Below are 16892 nucleotides of genomic sequence, written 5' to 3'. Positions count from 1 at the left end.
CGCTTACCGCAAGCATTACGACAATGTACTGACCTTTTGCCCATCTTCGCACGAAAGAGTCAACCGAAATTGTCGTCGAATGGTCTTGGGTGCAAGTTTATTGGTTTTCGCCGAGAAATCGACAATCAAATTCAGCAGATTCCATTCTGAGGAAAAGTGATAATGCAAACATACGTTTGGGACCGACACAGCTAGACAGAATTGTGAGACTGATTCACCTATATTTTTTTTAAAGTTTTATTTTTATTTTTAGAAATTGCACGTTCACATCACAACACGATATCCACGCGCAGGTTTAATGAAAATCACGAAAGCGGAGAGTGTTCAACATGAGGAAAAACTGGTTTGAGATTCAGACAACCCTTATAAGTATGTGTAGACTTTTTCAACATTTTCCTGCCTTCTAAGTTGTTTTGTCAAAGCAGGAAATCTGTCAGAAAATTATATTTCCCGACGAGATTTTCTGATTCCTGATATAGTCCCCCACAACTGCACTTCGAGCAAAAACCAATAGCTTTTGATTGTACGCGTGCAACACCAAACTGCAAAATGTGCACTTTCTTTTGCCGTGGAGTATAGAACTGATTTTCAACCTGTATCGCTCGCATCTGGTTAACGTAAACTAATTATTCCATACCTGTCGCGTCTATCTGCATGGAGTCACGCTTTTGTCTTTATAAGAACATGACATTACCCCGGTCCGGCTTAAAAGTCACGATTTTTGAACGCTTTTGAGTTGATTTGTTTTTACACACTCAGTCACGCGCGCACTCTCTCTCTCTCTATTTCTCCCTCTCACTCTCTCCCTCTCTTTCTCACGCACACACACACTCACACACACACACACGACACCACACACACACACACACACACACCACACACACCACACACAAACACACACACACTCACACACACACACACGACACCACACACACACACACACACACAACTCAGGCACCCACATTCTCACCCTAGCATCGGGCGGGACACACACAAATACACAGACAAAATGACTGAGAAAATTTAGTACAAAAAAGTCTTCAATGAGCGAAGATCCAAGAAAGGATGGGAAACAACCCTATTTTTAAATAGACAACAACAGTTAGTAAGAGTTACGCAGAACCTGTCTCCTGGCACCTGCCAGAATACTGAGAAGCATTGAAATAAACAAACGAGTTTTTTTAAAAGCGACCGTCCGTCTTTGAAAAAGAAACTGTCTTGCGTCCCTCCATGTTGAAAGTCGCTTGTTGATTCCAATGATTCTCATTATCTCAGGTGCCAGGATTGCTGTCCATATTTAGAGCTCTTACTTTCCTTATTTCTGAAACCAATTCAAGGAAAAAAGAAGTTTGCTTTGGTTGTACAATTTCTCAAGGAAAATGGCTCCCAGAGGGAACAATATTGCCCGCTCGAGAACTCAGATGCAAATCCCGGAAACGCCCGTGGTATTCACAATGCTACATGTATATGACGCATCTGTTTCCGTCCATTGCGGCTTCCTGCGATGTTTGATCGTTTCTAATTTCTGAAAACTGCGATTTTTTTTTAAAGTTTGACATTGACAGAGTTAGGCTATTTCCCATGCTTCGAGAGGCAGAGGGAATAATTATGGTCTGTCAGTGAAAAATTAATTTTGAGCGGTTTGGGAGGGGGCAGGAGTGTGTTCGAATTCTCAGGGCAGACTTTTCTTCAGTTGATTTTTTTTTCTGTAAGAATTCTGTGCTTCTCGGTTTTGTTTTTAATCCTTATTGTTTTTTTTATTTTTAAGTAAGTTTAATATTCTGCTAAATATAAACTGTAAATGATTTACAAATCTTACAAAAGCAAAAGATCTGTTCGCCGGTATACAGTCGACTCAGTACTAGCGAGCACGGATAATATTTTCTATTTTGTTTCAATATTTTTGTCCTAGAAATAAAGGGAAATAACAAGCATTCTAAATGCATACGGTATGTGCAATTAGAGTAAGTGTGAATTATGCGGAACTCATCTCTAGTCACGTGAGAGAGTATAGTGAGGTTGAAAAGGAACAATTAGCGACTTTCATCCTATCGCCTTTCTACGAGGTTTGAGCGCTTCTAAGTTCAGAAAATTCGCAGTGCTAAAACAGTATTTAAAGTAAAAATCGTGTTATTTTTTTGTCTTTTTAAACTCTAATTTAAATTCTTTCTTACCTTCTTGCTTTCATTCATTAATTCTTTCGTTCTATATATATTTTTTTTTTGGGGGGGGGGGGGCGGGTTGGGGGGTGGGGGGTGGTGTCGGGCGGGGGGTAGCAGGGTGTCCATGAAATCACATTTGCCTCAGAGCTCCCTTCTCCCCTTGAAATCATTCTCCACTCCCAAATTTTAAAGAAAAAGGTTTTGAAGTTTGAAAGAGAAATACAATCATGTTACCAGACAAGAGAGATAAGTTTCAAACGGGCTGAAAAACGTGCATCAAAATCTAAACCATGCTTCGTATGGTCACGTTGGGGTTTTTCAATTAGGCCAAAAAAAAAAGGTCTGTTTACGGTAACATAGGCCCAACAATTAGGGTCGGTAGGTCGGGATTTTTTTAAATTATTTGTTTCCCCCAAAAACCATATTTTAAAATTATTTTGCCAAAAAACAAAGACTTTTTTTCCCCCCAAATGCCCAAAAAAGGTCTAGGGTCGCGCGAAAAAACTAGGGTCGGTCGGGCTACCGTAAACAGACCTATTTTTTTTTGGCCTTAGGAAAGCAACGTATCCGTAAATTGGGAGTGAAAGAGCAAACCGAGCACGTAGAGAAATCGTGTGTTCTTCCCGCCCTTTTTGGGACTTTGCTCCTGTTTCTTTTCTTTCTTTCTGTCATTCCTTCTTTTTTGTGTTTCCCCCATTTACTTTTTGAATTGTTAATTGTTGTTGTTTTGTTGTTGTTGTTGTAGTTGTTGTTGTTGTTGGTGGTGGTGGTGTGTGTGTGTGTGTGTGTGTGACTGTGTGTGACAGTGTGTGTGTGTGTGTGTGACTGTGTGTGTGTGACAGTGTGTGTGTGTGACAGTGTGTGTGTGTGTGAGTGTGACAGTGTGTGTGTGTGTGTGACTGTGTGTGACAGTGTGTGTGTGTGTGTGTGACTGTGTGTGTGTGACAGTGTGTGTGTGTGACAGTGTGTGTGTGTGTGAGTGTGACAGTGTGTGTGTGTGTGTGGGTGTGTGTGTGACAGTGTTTGTGTGTGACAGTGTGTGTGTGTGTGTGTGTGTGTGTGTGTGTGTGTATGTGTGTGTGTGTGTGTGTGTGTGTGTATGTGCGCGTGCCTCTGTTTGTGTGTGTGTGTGTGTTTGCGTGCGTGCGTGCGATTCTGCGTGTGTGTGTGCGTGTGTGTGTGCGCGATTGTGCATGTGAGTGTGTGTGTGTGCCCGCGCGTGCATGTACAGTGTGTGTTTGTGTATGCGTGCGTGGGGGCGTGCATAATTCGATTGCGTTCAAGAGTGCGTTCGTGTTTTTTCACACACACGCACGTGTGTGAGTTCGTGTTCAACTAGATGTACAATAAGTAAGTCTAAAAAAATCAAAACTTTTTAGACTTTCTTTTCGTAAATCTAGTTAACAAAGTCATCAAACAACTTCATCGTGTTCAGGCGACACGCAGAGAAAAGTAACGAAAACGCCGACACTGAAGGTGGGGATGTAAAGAGCACTTCGAAGAGAGCAGCGGAATCGTGACCTATTTTCCCCGTGCATGACAGAACGTTCGTGTTGCTCGTGCAGCTCAAGTGTCCCGCCTCACAATCGCCGAGTTGTCACGATACGGTGTGATGTCGTGTCTTGCCTTTCCTTGCACTCACTTCGTCCTCTTGCATTTTTTTGTTCATTGTGTGTGTGTGTGTGTGTGTGTGTGTGTGTGTGTGTGTGTGTGTGTGTGTGTGTGCGTGAGTGAGTGTTTGCGGGGGGGGGGGGGTGGGGTAGGTTTATTTGTTTGTGCGTGTGTATATATGTGTGTGTGTGTGTGTGTGTGTGTGGGTGTGTCTGTGTGTGTGTTTATTTTCAGAATTTCTCCTTGACATTTTTATTTCGCGTGTCCGGTTTTTTTGTTTTATGTCCTCTTTTTTCTCTCTCTCCCTTTTGTTCTTGTTTCTTTATTGATGTATTGTTTTTTCTTGAAATATTTTGTTAGGCCAATGATTTCCTTACATTTCGAATTATGTTTGTTTCTGTTGTTGTTGGTCTTTCTTTCTTTCTTTAAAAACATAATACATCTTGAAGACCACTCTCTCTATCTTAGTCTCTCTTTCTCTGTCTCTCTACGTCTTTCTGTCTCTGTCTTTGTCTCCCTGTCTGTCTGTCAGTCTGTCTGTCTGTCTGTTACACACACACACACACACACACACACACACACACACACACACACACACACACACACACACACACACGAAAGCGGAGAGTGCTCAACATGAGGAAAAACACACACGTACACTCACGTACATTATTAACCTTAAAGTAAACAAATATTGAATTGCACTTCTTGCTAGTTTGTTTTTCGATTAAAAAAAAATCAGCTCCCATTTAGTCTACTTGGATTCTTTGATGTGTATAAATTATTTATTTGCAGTATTTTTGTATTGTGGCTGAAAGAAGATTAGCACGACGACGACATTACAAGAACACATAGATGAAAAGAAACAAGAAAATCAATCCAATCAGTCAATCGATTAATCAATCGATCATCGATAACTTGTCGCTTGATTTTCAATCACACAAGTCAAGGGAAGCAACCAGGATTACAAGGACTTTGTGTAAAGGCAACTTCTGATCACGGCAGAACCAAGAGTTAGCTCCCTTAAAAGTTATGCCTCTTCGTTCCCCATCATTAATAACCTGCCATTGCGATGACGCTGTGTGTGTGTGTGTGTGTGTGTGTGTGTGTGTGTGTGTGTGTGTGTGTGTGTGTGTGTATGTCTGTGTGTGTGTGGGGGAGATACACAGTTATGCTTAAATCTAAATAGAGAGAGACAGAGACAGAGAGGGGAAGGGGAAAGAGGGAGACTGAGAGAGAGACTTACAGGCAGAAAGACTTACAGGCAGGCAGACAGACAGACAGACAGACAGAAAGAAACACAGACAGAAAGAAACACAGGCTCACAGACAAACACACAGACAAACAAACAAACAGATTTGTAAGATAATTCAAACCGCAAATCCGCATCAAATTGTTGTTATTTGTCAAAGGCAAACAAAATGTCCCAACTAGCAGACAACGTTTGGGAATGAAGTGAAAAGTGCCACCGTCGGATTATTGTGGTCACAGGCAATGAAGACCGCGTGCGGAGCGTCGATATGACTGCCGTCGTTTGATCGCTCCCGTCGCTTATCCAATCATAGGTTCTCCCACGGTGGTCCGTACTGCACACAGAATACGTAGGCTACAACGGACAGGTCTTGGGTAATTTGCTGGTATGTTTTGTTTGCAGTAGAAACATGGGGTCAACACTGCTAAAATGTAACAAATACAGTCTTATCAGTCATATATAGCAATTTTTGCTTTAGCTGTGGACAGAAACTAGTTCGTTTTTAGCGACGAATTTAGAGTGAGCGCTGCCAAAAGGGTAACACAGAGAAAAAAGCCTAACGGTTTTGTGGTTTGTGTTTCTGCAACTGACATGTGCACTTTTTTCAGAGAGGATAAATACAGCGAATGCAATTGAATTGGCAATTGTTTTGAGTGCTCTAGCACCGTTAGTTTGTCAGAACTGGAGGTGGTCCATATTAGGAGCCAGTTCATATTAGGCAAACCTCCCCTACTTCTCAGTTCTTAGTAAATGTGATAGGTTTTAGTGGGTTTAAATATTTTTTTTTACTGCAATTCTTAATTCTTAGTAAATGTGATGTATTGTATGTCAGTAACCGCCCGACACTGCATGGCAATGTTCCTTGTTTTTGTAGGGACAGTACAATTTTGAGTCTTGAGTCTTGAGTCTATATCATACACACTGTTTCCATTGTCACGGCTGAAGTTCTGGACAAATTGAAGTTCCTCCGGAGTGTACATTTCCACAAGATGGGCGTGGAGAACCACACATGTTTGCTGCAAACAAATTAATGTTAGGAGTACGGGGTTTTTTTTCGTCGCCATCATCGTCGTAGTAGCTGTGGTGGTGGTATCAGTTGTTGTATATGCGCTTGCGTGCATGCCTGTTTAAATGTTGTATAACAACAACAACAACAACAACAACAACAACAACAACAACAACAACAACAACAACAACAACAACAACTTTGACAGATCAACTGGGTTGGTCGAGACTACGCAGAATAATTTTTTTACGGGAGGAGATCACCTGCATTTTGTGGGTACCGACCACTTATTAAAAGTTAAGATCTGGCTCAAATTCCCCAAAAGCATGACCAAAGGTTGTCTTTATAGGCGGCCCTTAATTATGAGCCTGAAGTCAATTTCACAAAATAGCTCACGAAGTCTTTTTACGGAAAACTCAGTGCTAAAGCTTCGTGCTGCCAGCTTCGCGAAGGATACTTTGCTTAGTCGACTTCGCCCAGATAAAGACAGGCTTAATTGAGCCCGAAGTATAGACTTCGCGAAAACTTTGTGTAGTCTTTTTACCGAAAACTCAGCGTTAAAGCTTCGCTCAGCAAGCGACTTCACCCAATTAATATCAGGATTAACCGATAGTGCCCGCGGCGTATTGAGTATACCTTATTCGTCGAGTTGATTTGCTTCGAAGAGCGCCTTTCTGTGTCTAAAATTCCTGTCATAATACAGTTTAGCTCACCTAAAGTGCCGTTCACATGGCTGACTTTCTACCAACTTTCAAGCGATTTTAGTCGGCTCCAAGTCAAATCACAATCGCTGCCCATGTGAACAGCGCAAACGCTCAATCTAGTTTTAAGCGGCGATTTTCGCCAGACTTGAAGCGATTTTAGTCGGCTCCAAGTCAAATCAAAATCGCTGCCCATGTGAACAGCGCAAAGGCTCAATCTAGTTTTAAGCGGCGATTTTTGCCAGACTTGAAGCGATTTTAGTCGGTTCCAAGTCAAATAAAAATCGCTGCCCATGTAAACAGCGCAAACGGTCAAACTAGTTTTAAGCGGCGATTTTCGCCAGACTTGAAGCGATTTTAGTCGGTTCCAAGTCAAATCAAAATCGCTGCCCATGTAAACAGCGCAAACGCTCAAATTAGTTTTAAGCGGCGATTTTCGCCAGACTTGAAGCGATTTTAGTCGGCTCCAAGTCAAATCAAAATCGCTGCCCATGTGAACAGCGCAAACGCTCAAATTAGTTTTAAGCGGCGATTTTCGCCAGACTTGAAGCGATTTTAGTCGGCTCCAAGTCAAATCAAAATCGCTGCCCATGTGAACAGCGCAAACGCTCAAACTAGTTTTAAGCGGCGATTTTCGCCAGACTTGAAGCGATTTTAGTCGGTTCCAAGTCAAATCAAAATCGCTGCCCATGTAAACAGCGCAAACGCTCAAACTAATTTTAAGCGGCGATTTTCGCCAGACTTGAAGCGATTTTAGTCGGCTCCAAGTCAAATCAAAATCGCTGCCCATGTGTACAGCGCAAACGCTCAAACTAGTTTTAAGCGGCGATTTTTGCCAGACTTGAAGCGATTTTAGTCGGCTCCAAGTCAAATCAAAATCGCTGCCCATGTAAAAAGCGCAAACGCTCAAACTAGTTTTAAGCGGCGATGTTCGCCAGACTTGAAGGCCAGGTCAACTATCGGAGCTACCTCCAAATGCGGGAAGAGCAGTTTGGCTTGCCGTCTCAGGTTTTAAAAACGTTGTAAAACAAAGACTAGGAGATCAATTCCTGCAGGAATGGAACACTGACGTGAATGCCAACAGCTTGTGTTTTAATTACAGAATGTATAAAAAGGATTTATGTCTGGAAAGGTATTTGCTTTGGTTGCCTAGGAAATTCCAAGTTAAATTAGCAAAATTTAGAACAAGCAATCATAAGTTGACAATACATCAGCACAGATTTTTGTCTTAAGTATGACCCGGCCGGGGTTCGAACCCACGACCTCCCGATCACGGGGCGGACGCCTTACCACTAGGCCAACCGTGCCGGTGTCAAGGACGAGTCGAGCAGCGCTGAACTGAGTTTAGGAGTCGCTGCTAAATCTGACCTAAATCGAACCTAAACCGTTTGGGCCGTTCACATGGCAGACTTTTTCGCCGACTTGATCTCGACAACTCGGGAGCGATTTTCAAACGACAAAAGTTGGGGAAAAGTTGGTTGAAAGTCTGCCATGAGAACGACGCTTAAAACGGCCATGATAGATTCGCTCATCCCAGACAGATGACAGTCATGACCAACCCTAATACACCCCCTCCCCCCCCCCCCCCAACGCACACACACACAAACCCACGAACATACTCACAAACACACACACACACACACACACACACACACACACACACACACACACACACACACACACACACACATACACACACACACAGATACACACACACACACCCACATACACACACACACACGCCACACACACACGCACACACTGACCTCTGCAGATGACCACGAAGCCTGGCCCTGCATGTAAGCGTAGCAGGACTCCTCAAACTGTATGTAGCCAGCGGGACAGATTCCTTGACCTCTCGCTATTTCATAAATAAAAGGAGATACAAGGGGGTGCCATTAGTGATGCATATCGGAAGACATAAACTTAGATCGGTGCAGTTGGATTGCCGCAAATAAAGATCGATAAAACAAAATCGATAAAAAAATAGTATCTGGCTTCAGGCTTTTGGAGTTTCGGCATTAAGTTGTGTCCTTTGCTGCTTATAACTAAATGTAGTTTGCCAGAAAGCAAAGCGTATAAAGTTGTTTTCAGGTATACTTTCATGAACTTATTTGATTCTTTTTGTTATATTCAATTTTTGTGTGTATGTTTGCTTTTGTTTACTGTGTGAACGTGGGAGCGTGCGTGCGTTTGTGTGTGTGTGTGTGTGCGTGCGTGCGTGTGTGTGTGTGTGTGTGTGGGTGTGTGTATGTGTGCGTGCGTTTGTGTGTGTGTGTGTGTGTGTGCGTGCGTGCGTGCGCTCGTGCGTGCGTGCGTGTGTGTGTGTGTGTGTGTGTGTGTACGTGTGAGAGTGCGTGAAATTTGTGTATGCGTGTACGTGTGAGCGTGCGTGCGTGTGTGCATGTGTGTGTGTGTGTGAACCAAGACAACGACAACGACAACAACAACAATAGCAACGAAAACACCAACACCAACACCACCACCACCATCATCATCATATAAACAAACAAAAAATTAGTTGTTCTTTATTGTCAATGCACCTTACCTGTTGAAAACAAAGCCAGCAAGCACAGAGATACAGCTGCTTGCATCATGATGGCACAAATCCCTCCAGGAGTTACAACAAAGCCCACCAGTGGTCAAGAAAGACAGGTAATGTTGGTCAATATGCGTAACTTGCTTGTATACTTTGAACTTTTCTTCTCGTGTAGTGTTAGGTAACGTGTATGCAGTGCCCTGGCCTTGCTCTCAACGCAAGATAGATATGGTGAACTCTCGTCTAAGATAAGCTTTGGCGGTTTCCAAGGAAGTTTTGAGTTCTTCAAACGGATTCTGTATATTTGGTTCTCCTGGTAAGCGATGGGTTTATAGCAATATTATGTATCTGATCGCTAAGGTTGAGTTCCTTGCGAAGCTGGCAAATCTGAAGAATCGCGGGAATCTACTGTAACCTAATCTAGACGCACACGGCACGATGTGCTTAAAACAGATCAACAAGTATGGTTATCAATTAACTCAAAGTGCATGGTGAATGAGCTTCAGGGCGCTGCTTCTCTCTGGTGTTGGCAAGAGAAATGTGAGTACTGCCGCATGCCGGCAAGACCACTACCGCCATCTATGACGCATCTGCCGGGTAACAAGCATCATGTACATACACAAGGGAAGTAACCAAGGGGAAGTAACCCCGCCGACCATCACACTTTGTTTAAGCTTTTAAAACACATGCTTTTGCAAAGTGAAGGCATTGGGACTGAAAACATACACATGCATATGGAAGCGGGTTTCAGCCATTGGCATTTTCAGAACAGTTCATGCTTTCAAACCAATCATTTAGACGGGTTTTTGATGTGATTATTTGATTGGTTATTGGATTTTGCTTTCTTAATTTAAAAAGAAATTAATTTATCTTTTTAATTTTTCAACAAACATTTCCGTGAAAAGCCATAGAAATAAAAGTTCAAAACAATATTTAATATGTCATCCACATGAAAAAAAACTTGACAAAAGCAGGAGCACTAATATCAACAAATAATCATGGTCCAAGCAGATCTATGGAAAACAGAAGACTTAATTGACATTCAGTATATTGAGTAAATTTTTTTAAGGGTCATCCTAATGACAATGACAGCAAAGATGGTAGTAACGACGACAACGACAATGATGACGAAGGGCGTAAGGACGAGTGGATAGAATGCAGGCGGATTAGTCAACAAGGGCAGTTAACTCGTGAAACTGATGGAATCACGTACACGGGACCGGAAACAATGAAGCGTCGACCGGAAGTGCAGTACGGCAGAGATACAACATCCGGAAGATATTTAAGATGACTCCGGAGTTTCTACGATAATGTATTGACAAAAACAAACAAAAAGTCACACAGGCTCATCTCGACAAAGCATAAGAAGAAAAGCTCCATGAAAGTTGCCTCAGAGAAAACAAGCTAACACTCATACAGCTGGCGACTATATTTTGCCGACAGTTTGCAAAAATTTCAAGATTTTGCGATCTGTTCATCGCGCATTTCCCTTTTGTTTGAGAGTCTTACATTTTCTGCTTACCCACGTGGCGTATCAGCACTACAATTGTTAATTGTAATTTTGTTAGTGTTTGCAAAGTATCATACATTTAGAATTGTCTGTAGTTATTGGTTATCATAACAGAAACATTACTATGATCATTCTTTGTTCAGGCAACAGAATATTGCGACACACTCGCTCCAAAAGTATAATTTGCATTTATGTGTGTGCAAGATATGGGTAGTTCTCCAGTTCTCAAACGCACGCAGCAGAAGAGCGGAACAGACATCACCACCCAGCCAAGCCAGCTCTCGACAATTCCTTGTCCCCACTGTATGACATACAGTTCAAGTCGAAGATTGACTTGACTAGCCACCTTGGCATTTACTGATTGACACGTAGTCGTCTTCGTCTTCGCCTTCGTCGGGTTTGAAGGAAGAACATCATTGAACTTATAATGAAAATGACAAACGTCATTGTGGTCTCTGTAATAACACTTCTGACGCTATTAAAACGTCATACATAATCGAGGATTAACTTATTAAATAATATTTGTCCCGCCATCTTCGCATTCACTGATCGTGGTTGTCTTCGCCATCATGGGACATCGTCGTAATCATTACGGAATATGACAAAGGTCATTTTGGTCGCTGCACTGTAAACTGAAGTGTTACACATTTGAACACAATTTTTGTAACCAGTTGTGAACACTGTGTGAAAAACTATACTTATCCTACATACGTGAGAGAGACACCCGTGAGATAATAATCGTTCAAATCACACGTGTGTATATCATGTAAATGAGGTCATGTCAAGCAAGTCTGGCAGGGACCTGTTTTTCCACTGCTTATGATGCCAAAGTCACCGAGACAAACGTCATTATAGAAAAAAAATTGCGCTCGCTAATTACCCTCGATGAATCTTTAGAACTAACACGTCACGCCACACTTTCAGAGTGACGTTTCTTTGCTTTGACGTAATAGATTGCACGAGGCTTTAGAAGAGATCGAGGTTCCAAAACAAGCGTCTTCAATTTAGCTGCCTCGTCTGCAAGACATTTTCAGTAAAATACACGTAAGTACAGTATGTAGGATAAACAGAATACTACATGGCTTGCTGTGTCGTACCAGATTTACACTCGTTGCTTTTTCAAATAGTGAACAGCTCGCTTTCGCTCGCAGTTCAATATTAAAAAAAAAAACTCGTGTAAATCTGGTACGACACAGCAAGCCATGTAATATTCTCTATGAATCTACTAGCAAAAGCAGCACACATGGTAAACACTTAAATAGTGTTTATTATTATGTGCTACTTTTTTCCACAAAAATCATACAGTTCGTCAAGCAGTGTTCATAACTGGTTACAAAAACTGTGTTCAAAAGTGGAACACTTCAGTTTACAGTGTGTATTTAACACGCTAGTACGCCGTTATCCATAATCATGCGAATGATTATGATGATCTGCATGAGGATGAAGGTCGCTTGTTCATTTCAACGCTTGTTATTCTCTCAGGTGCCAGGAGATTGGTTCCGTATAAATCTCGCTTACTCCAGCTGCCTCATTTGTTTAAGATTTTAATCATGCGAAGTCAGTTCGTGCCGTTGAGGGCGACGGCCAGGGTGTGAGCGAGAGTCGTGGGGGTGGGAGGACTAGGGGAGGGAGTGGGGTTAGGGAGAGGGGCTGAGACGATGGACCCTCCACCCCCTCCTCCGATGCCAGGCTGGAACTGAATGATGACCACCGCGTAGGTCAGTATCGTTCCGCACACCTGCATGAGAAAAAAACACGAAAAAAACCACGAGATAAAAATAATGAAAGCAAGTTGCAAGAAGTGGAAGAAAGGAGAAAGAAGAAGGACAAGAGAAGGGGAAGAAGAAGAAGAAGAAGAAGAAGAAGAAGAAGAAGAAGAAGAAGAAGAAGAAGAAGAAGAAGAAGAAGAAGAAGAAGAAGAAGAAGAAGTAGTAGAAGAAGAAGAAGAAGAAGAAGAAGAAGAAGAAGACGAAGAAGAATAATAATAAGAAGAAGTAGTAGAAGAAGAGAAGAAGGAGGAGGAGGAGATTAAGGAGGAAACATTGAGAACACTGAGATCTAAGAATTCGCACACACACACACACACACACACACACACACAGACACACACACACCCACACACACACACACACACACACACACAATAACACACACACACACACACTCAGGCACACACGCACACACACACACACACACACACACACACACACACACACACACACACACACACAAACACACACAGCTATCTCATTCTCAACCTACCATCATGATGGTGGACGTGTCGATGGTGAAGAGATGGTAGACATGGAACCCAATGGATTTCCCCTGCAGTCGGGACAGAAACGCCGCAACCTTCACGCGGTGAGAAAGAACAAGAAGAACGAAATAGTCGCGTGAAGCGATATGAAAACATTTAGTTAATCTGTCGGCCTCAAACTAAAACAACACTGAAAGCCAGTCATCACCGAGACTGCATGTAGTAAGGCTTGGCTAGCACAGACCCAATGACCGAGACGTACCTGATATACACCGATTATACAGCGATTTTCTTGAATTTTTAGCACATTTTCAGAGTAAACATGACATATCTATACTGTTTTGAATTCAGGTCAGGCAAAGACGCGGAATACAATGCAATCATTTATAAACGTGTTGTTGAAAGTTTGATTTTAATGACAACTTTAATGAGCTAACTAATTTGTGCTTTTTTAAGCTTCCAAGCTGAAATGCAGCTCCATAGTCCAGACTGAGTCAAATATTGCTTGAACAAAATGTCAATCAATTCGATTGAAAAATAAGGGCGTGCCTCAACTTTGACTAAAAGCTGGTTATGACGTCATCAAAGGCATTTGGAAAAAAAATACCTTGGGGTATCATGTAAAAGAAATAGTATAAAAAGTTTCATGAAGTCTGGTAGTTTTCTCGGAATCGCTTTCACAAACACAGTCATACACAAACACAAACACAAACCGACCGAAACACAGACAAATACACCACCACCAACGCCTCGATTCCTGGTCTATGTTAAAACATTTAGTTAAAACTGACTAAACTTTTTTTTTAAACCACACACGTGTTTTCACAAAGTCGGGACCAAGGAAACAATGGAAGTAATCGATCAAAGTATAGACAACATCGTAGCAACAAGTGACAGCACAAGTTGACTTCTTTCAAGTAGTCCTTGCGCATCGTTGCCTCAATCTACGTCCGCTTACAACGAGTTACTTCCCTTTAAATAATAAACCGAGCATAGGGCGTCATCCCACCGAAGAAGTTTTCAAAATTGTGCAAGCAGAGTGAGATACAGAGACACGTGAACAAAAAACTGACACACGGACAGACGGACGGACGGTCAGACAGGCTGACGAAAAGAAAGATAGACAAACATACAGACAACAAAAAAGACAGACGGCCGACCGGACGCACAGACAAACAGAGAGACAGACAGACATAGATATCACTCACTATCTCGGATCCTTTTCCAGGCATTTTTTCTATGTTTAGGCTCAGCAAATACTCTGCGGGTTTGTGCATCTGAAACAAAATGATCACACATTCAATCATATAAATTACCCTTTCGTACACTCTTCATCAACATCAAAGCGACAAAGTTAAAAAACAAAGGATTACTGTACTCACCGATACAAAGACGACACAAGACGATTACGAATTTTCGCTTCTGGAAGCTTCATCAGGAAAAGAACACAAAAGACAACAAAAAGCAGACGCAACACGGAACGAACAGGGTTTGAAAGAAAATGGAGGGGAAACACGCAAATATAAATATATTTTTAAATATCAAAGCGACAGCAGCAATACATGGGTTTTGATAGGAAATCCAGGACGGGCGCTGTGGCGGGGTGGTAAGACGTCGGCCCCTTAATCGGAAGGTCGAGGGCTCGAATCCCGACCGCGGCCGCCTGGTGGGTTAAGTGTGGAGATTTGTCCGATCTCCCAGGTCAACTTATGTGCAGACCTGCTAGTGGCTTATCCCCCTTCGTGTGTACACGCAAGCACAAGACCAAGTGCGCACGGAAAAGATCCTGTAATCCATGTCAGAGTTCGGTGGGTTATAGAAACACAAAAATACCCAGCAGAAAGCGGCGTATGGCTGCCTAAATGGCGGGGAAAAAACGGTCATACACGTAAAATTCCACTCGTGCAGAAAACACGAGTGTACGTGGGAGTTTCAGCCCACGAACGCAGAAGAAGAAGAAGATAGGAAATCCGAACAGTCTATCCATCCAACCATCCATCCGTATTTATCCAATCGTCCATCTGTCAATCATTCCAGGCAGCCTTCCGTTAATCCGTTCATCCTTTTTTCCAATCACCCTTCCTTGGACTATGTTTGCACTCATCTTTCTGACCACTCTGTTCCTTCAATCCTTCCACCATTCATTCTTTTTTCAAACCCATTTTTCCGTCTTTATTGCTGCCACCTATCCTTTCTTTCACCCTTCCATCCTTTCTTCAATCCTTTCATCCGTACTCCCATCCATCTATCCAACCTAAAAGTACAAAACAAAAACAAACATACAGCAACCACAGGAGCGCGTATTTAAAATATATAACTATAAGGCCCTGCACTTGACACTTTTAGAGGAATTAATCGGTAGACATACAGAGACAGGGAGAGAGGGAACATGAATGATGAACAAATACAAAAGTAGGAAATTAACACAATGTATGAAAGAAACTCGTTACCTTTCTATTAAGCTTCACTCCTGTTATTGTGAGCAGAACCAGAACCACAATAACAAACACAAAAAAGGATAGCAATGTCACAAACTCTTCCCAAACGAGGTTTCCGTACACAAATCCGTGCAGCACAAACAGCAGGGAGGGTATACCACCGATGTACATGACAGCAAGGAAGTGACCAATCACAGCGTTGGAATGTGCAATTAATTTGCATACATTCTCGTGACGCAACCTAAGGGTTTCGAGAAGTGTAGGACCGCCTTCCAAAAGGTTGTCTGCAAGGCTGCTTTGGATAGCTCTGTTTAGCTGATTAGCACTCGACCACAATAGGTAGAAAATAACAATGTATTCGGCGTTCAAAAACGATATGAGTACTCCCACGTGTATTGAAAGAACGTACTCTAACACGGGAGACTCCACAAAGTACAGCCCGGGAACAGAGATTGTTTTGCTTGCAGAGCTATAGCCAGCCAATCCTTGTGCTTGTACGCCGTTGGCAACCACGGTGAAAAGAAATAACACCAAGAAGGCAACGTTAACCACACGACGAAACTTCATCGTGTTTCTCGCAGTGTCGAAGCGTTCGTAATGTCCGTCCAGTTTCTTCAAGAATGACCTCACATGCTTGGGCGTCAGCAAAGAAGCTAACACGATGAGGTACATTAAAAGAGACTCGTACATCAACTCGTAAAGGACGACAAGGATGGTCTTGCCCTCGTTGGTGTAGCGTAGAATTTTAAGCACAGACCGAACACAACCACAGATAAGTGAAGTGAGCGAAAGACCAGTGAAGGTTACGGTGAGTAAGACTTTGACGACTGTCAACGATCGGGTCTTCGACTTGAAAGGGAAAGCGTAGAGACCAACCAACCACAGCCAAACAAGCATCGGTTTCACTGAGCAGGATAGTCTCTTGTCCTCCATTTTGTGCAATGATTGTGTACCACCAGTATATACGACAGTAAGGAGGAGACCAATCACAGTGTTGGAAAGTGCTATCAATTTGCATACATTTTTGAGTGACACAACCTTAATAGTTCTGCGAAAGTGACGAAAAAAAACGTTGTCGACAAAATATTATTTCCTTAACAGCTCTTACAGTTTATTATTGTTTATTGTCTCTTCAGCGATAGTGTGTTATTATTGTTTATTGTCTCTTCAGCGATAGTGTGTTATTATTGTTTATTGTCTCTTCAGCGATAGTGTGTTATTATTGTTTATTGTCTCTTCAGCGATAGTGTGTTATTATTGTTTATTGTCTCTTCAGCGATAGTGTGTTATTATTGTTTATTGTCTCTTCAGCGATAGTGTGTTATTATTGTTTATTGTCTCTTCAGCGATAGTGTGTTATTATTGTTTATTGTCTCTTCAGCGATAGTGTGTTATTATTGTTTATTGTCTCTTCAG

At 42.2% G+C, this 16892-nt stretch overlaps 1 protein-coding gene across 1 annotated transcript; it reads right to left on the bottom strand.

Annotated features, from left to right (window-relative positions):
• Positions 1 to 12210: 12210 nt before the first annotated feature.
• On the bottom strand, positions 12211 to 15647 carry LOC138960942 (uncharacterized). The gene is made up of 4 exons (XM_070332572.1): positions 15489 to 15647; positions 14247 to 14315; positions 13044 to 13217; positions 12211 to 12519 (listed from the first exon to the last, which is right to left on the bottom strand). The coding sequence occupies exons 1-4, from the start codon at positions 15645 to 15647 to the stop codon at positions 12340 to 12342; spliced, it is 582 nt and encodes a 193-aa protein (XP_070188673.1). The 3' UTR covers positions 12211 to 12339.
• Positions 15648 to 16892: the final 1245 nt, after the last annotated feature.

This window comes from Littorina saxatilis, linkage group LG3 (genome assembly GCF_037325665.1).
Source record: "Littorina saxatilis isolate snail1 linkage group LG3, US_GU_Lsax_2.0, whole genome shotgun sequence".
Classification (NCBI taxonomy): Eukaryota; Metazoa; Mollusca; class Gastropoda; order Littorinimorpha; family Littorinidae; genus Littorina; species Littorina saxatilis.
The sequence above is the reverse complement of the archived record's forward strand: the minus strand, read 5'-3'. Positions and strand labels throughout refer to the sequence as shown.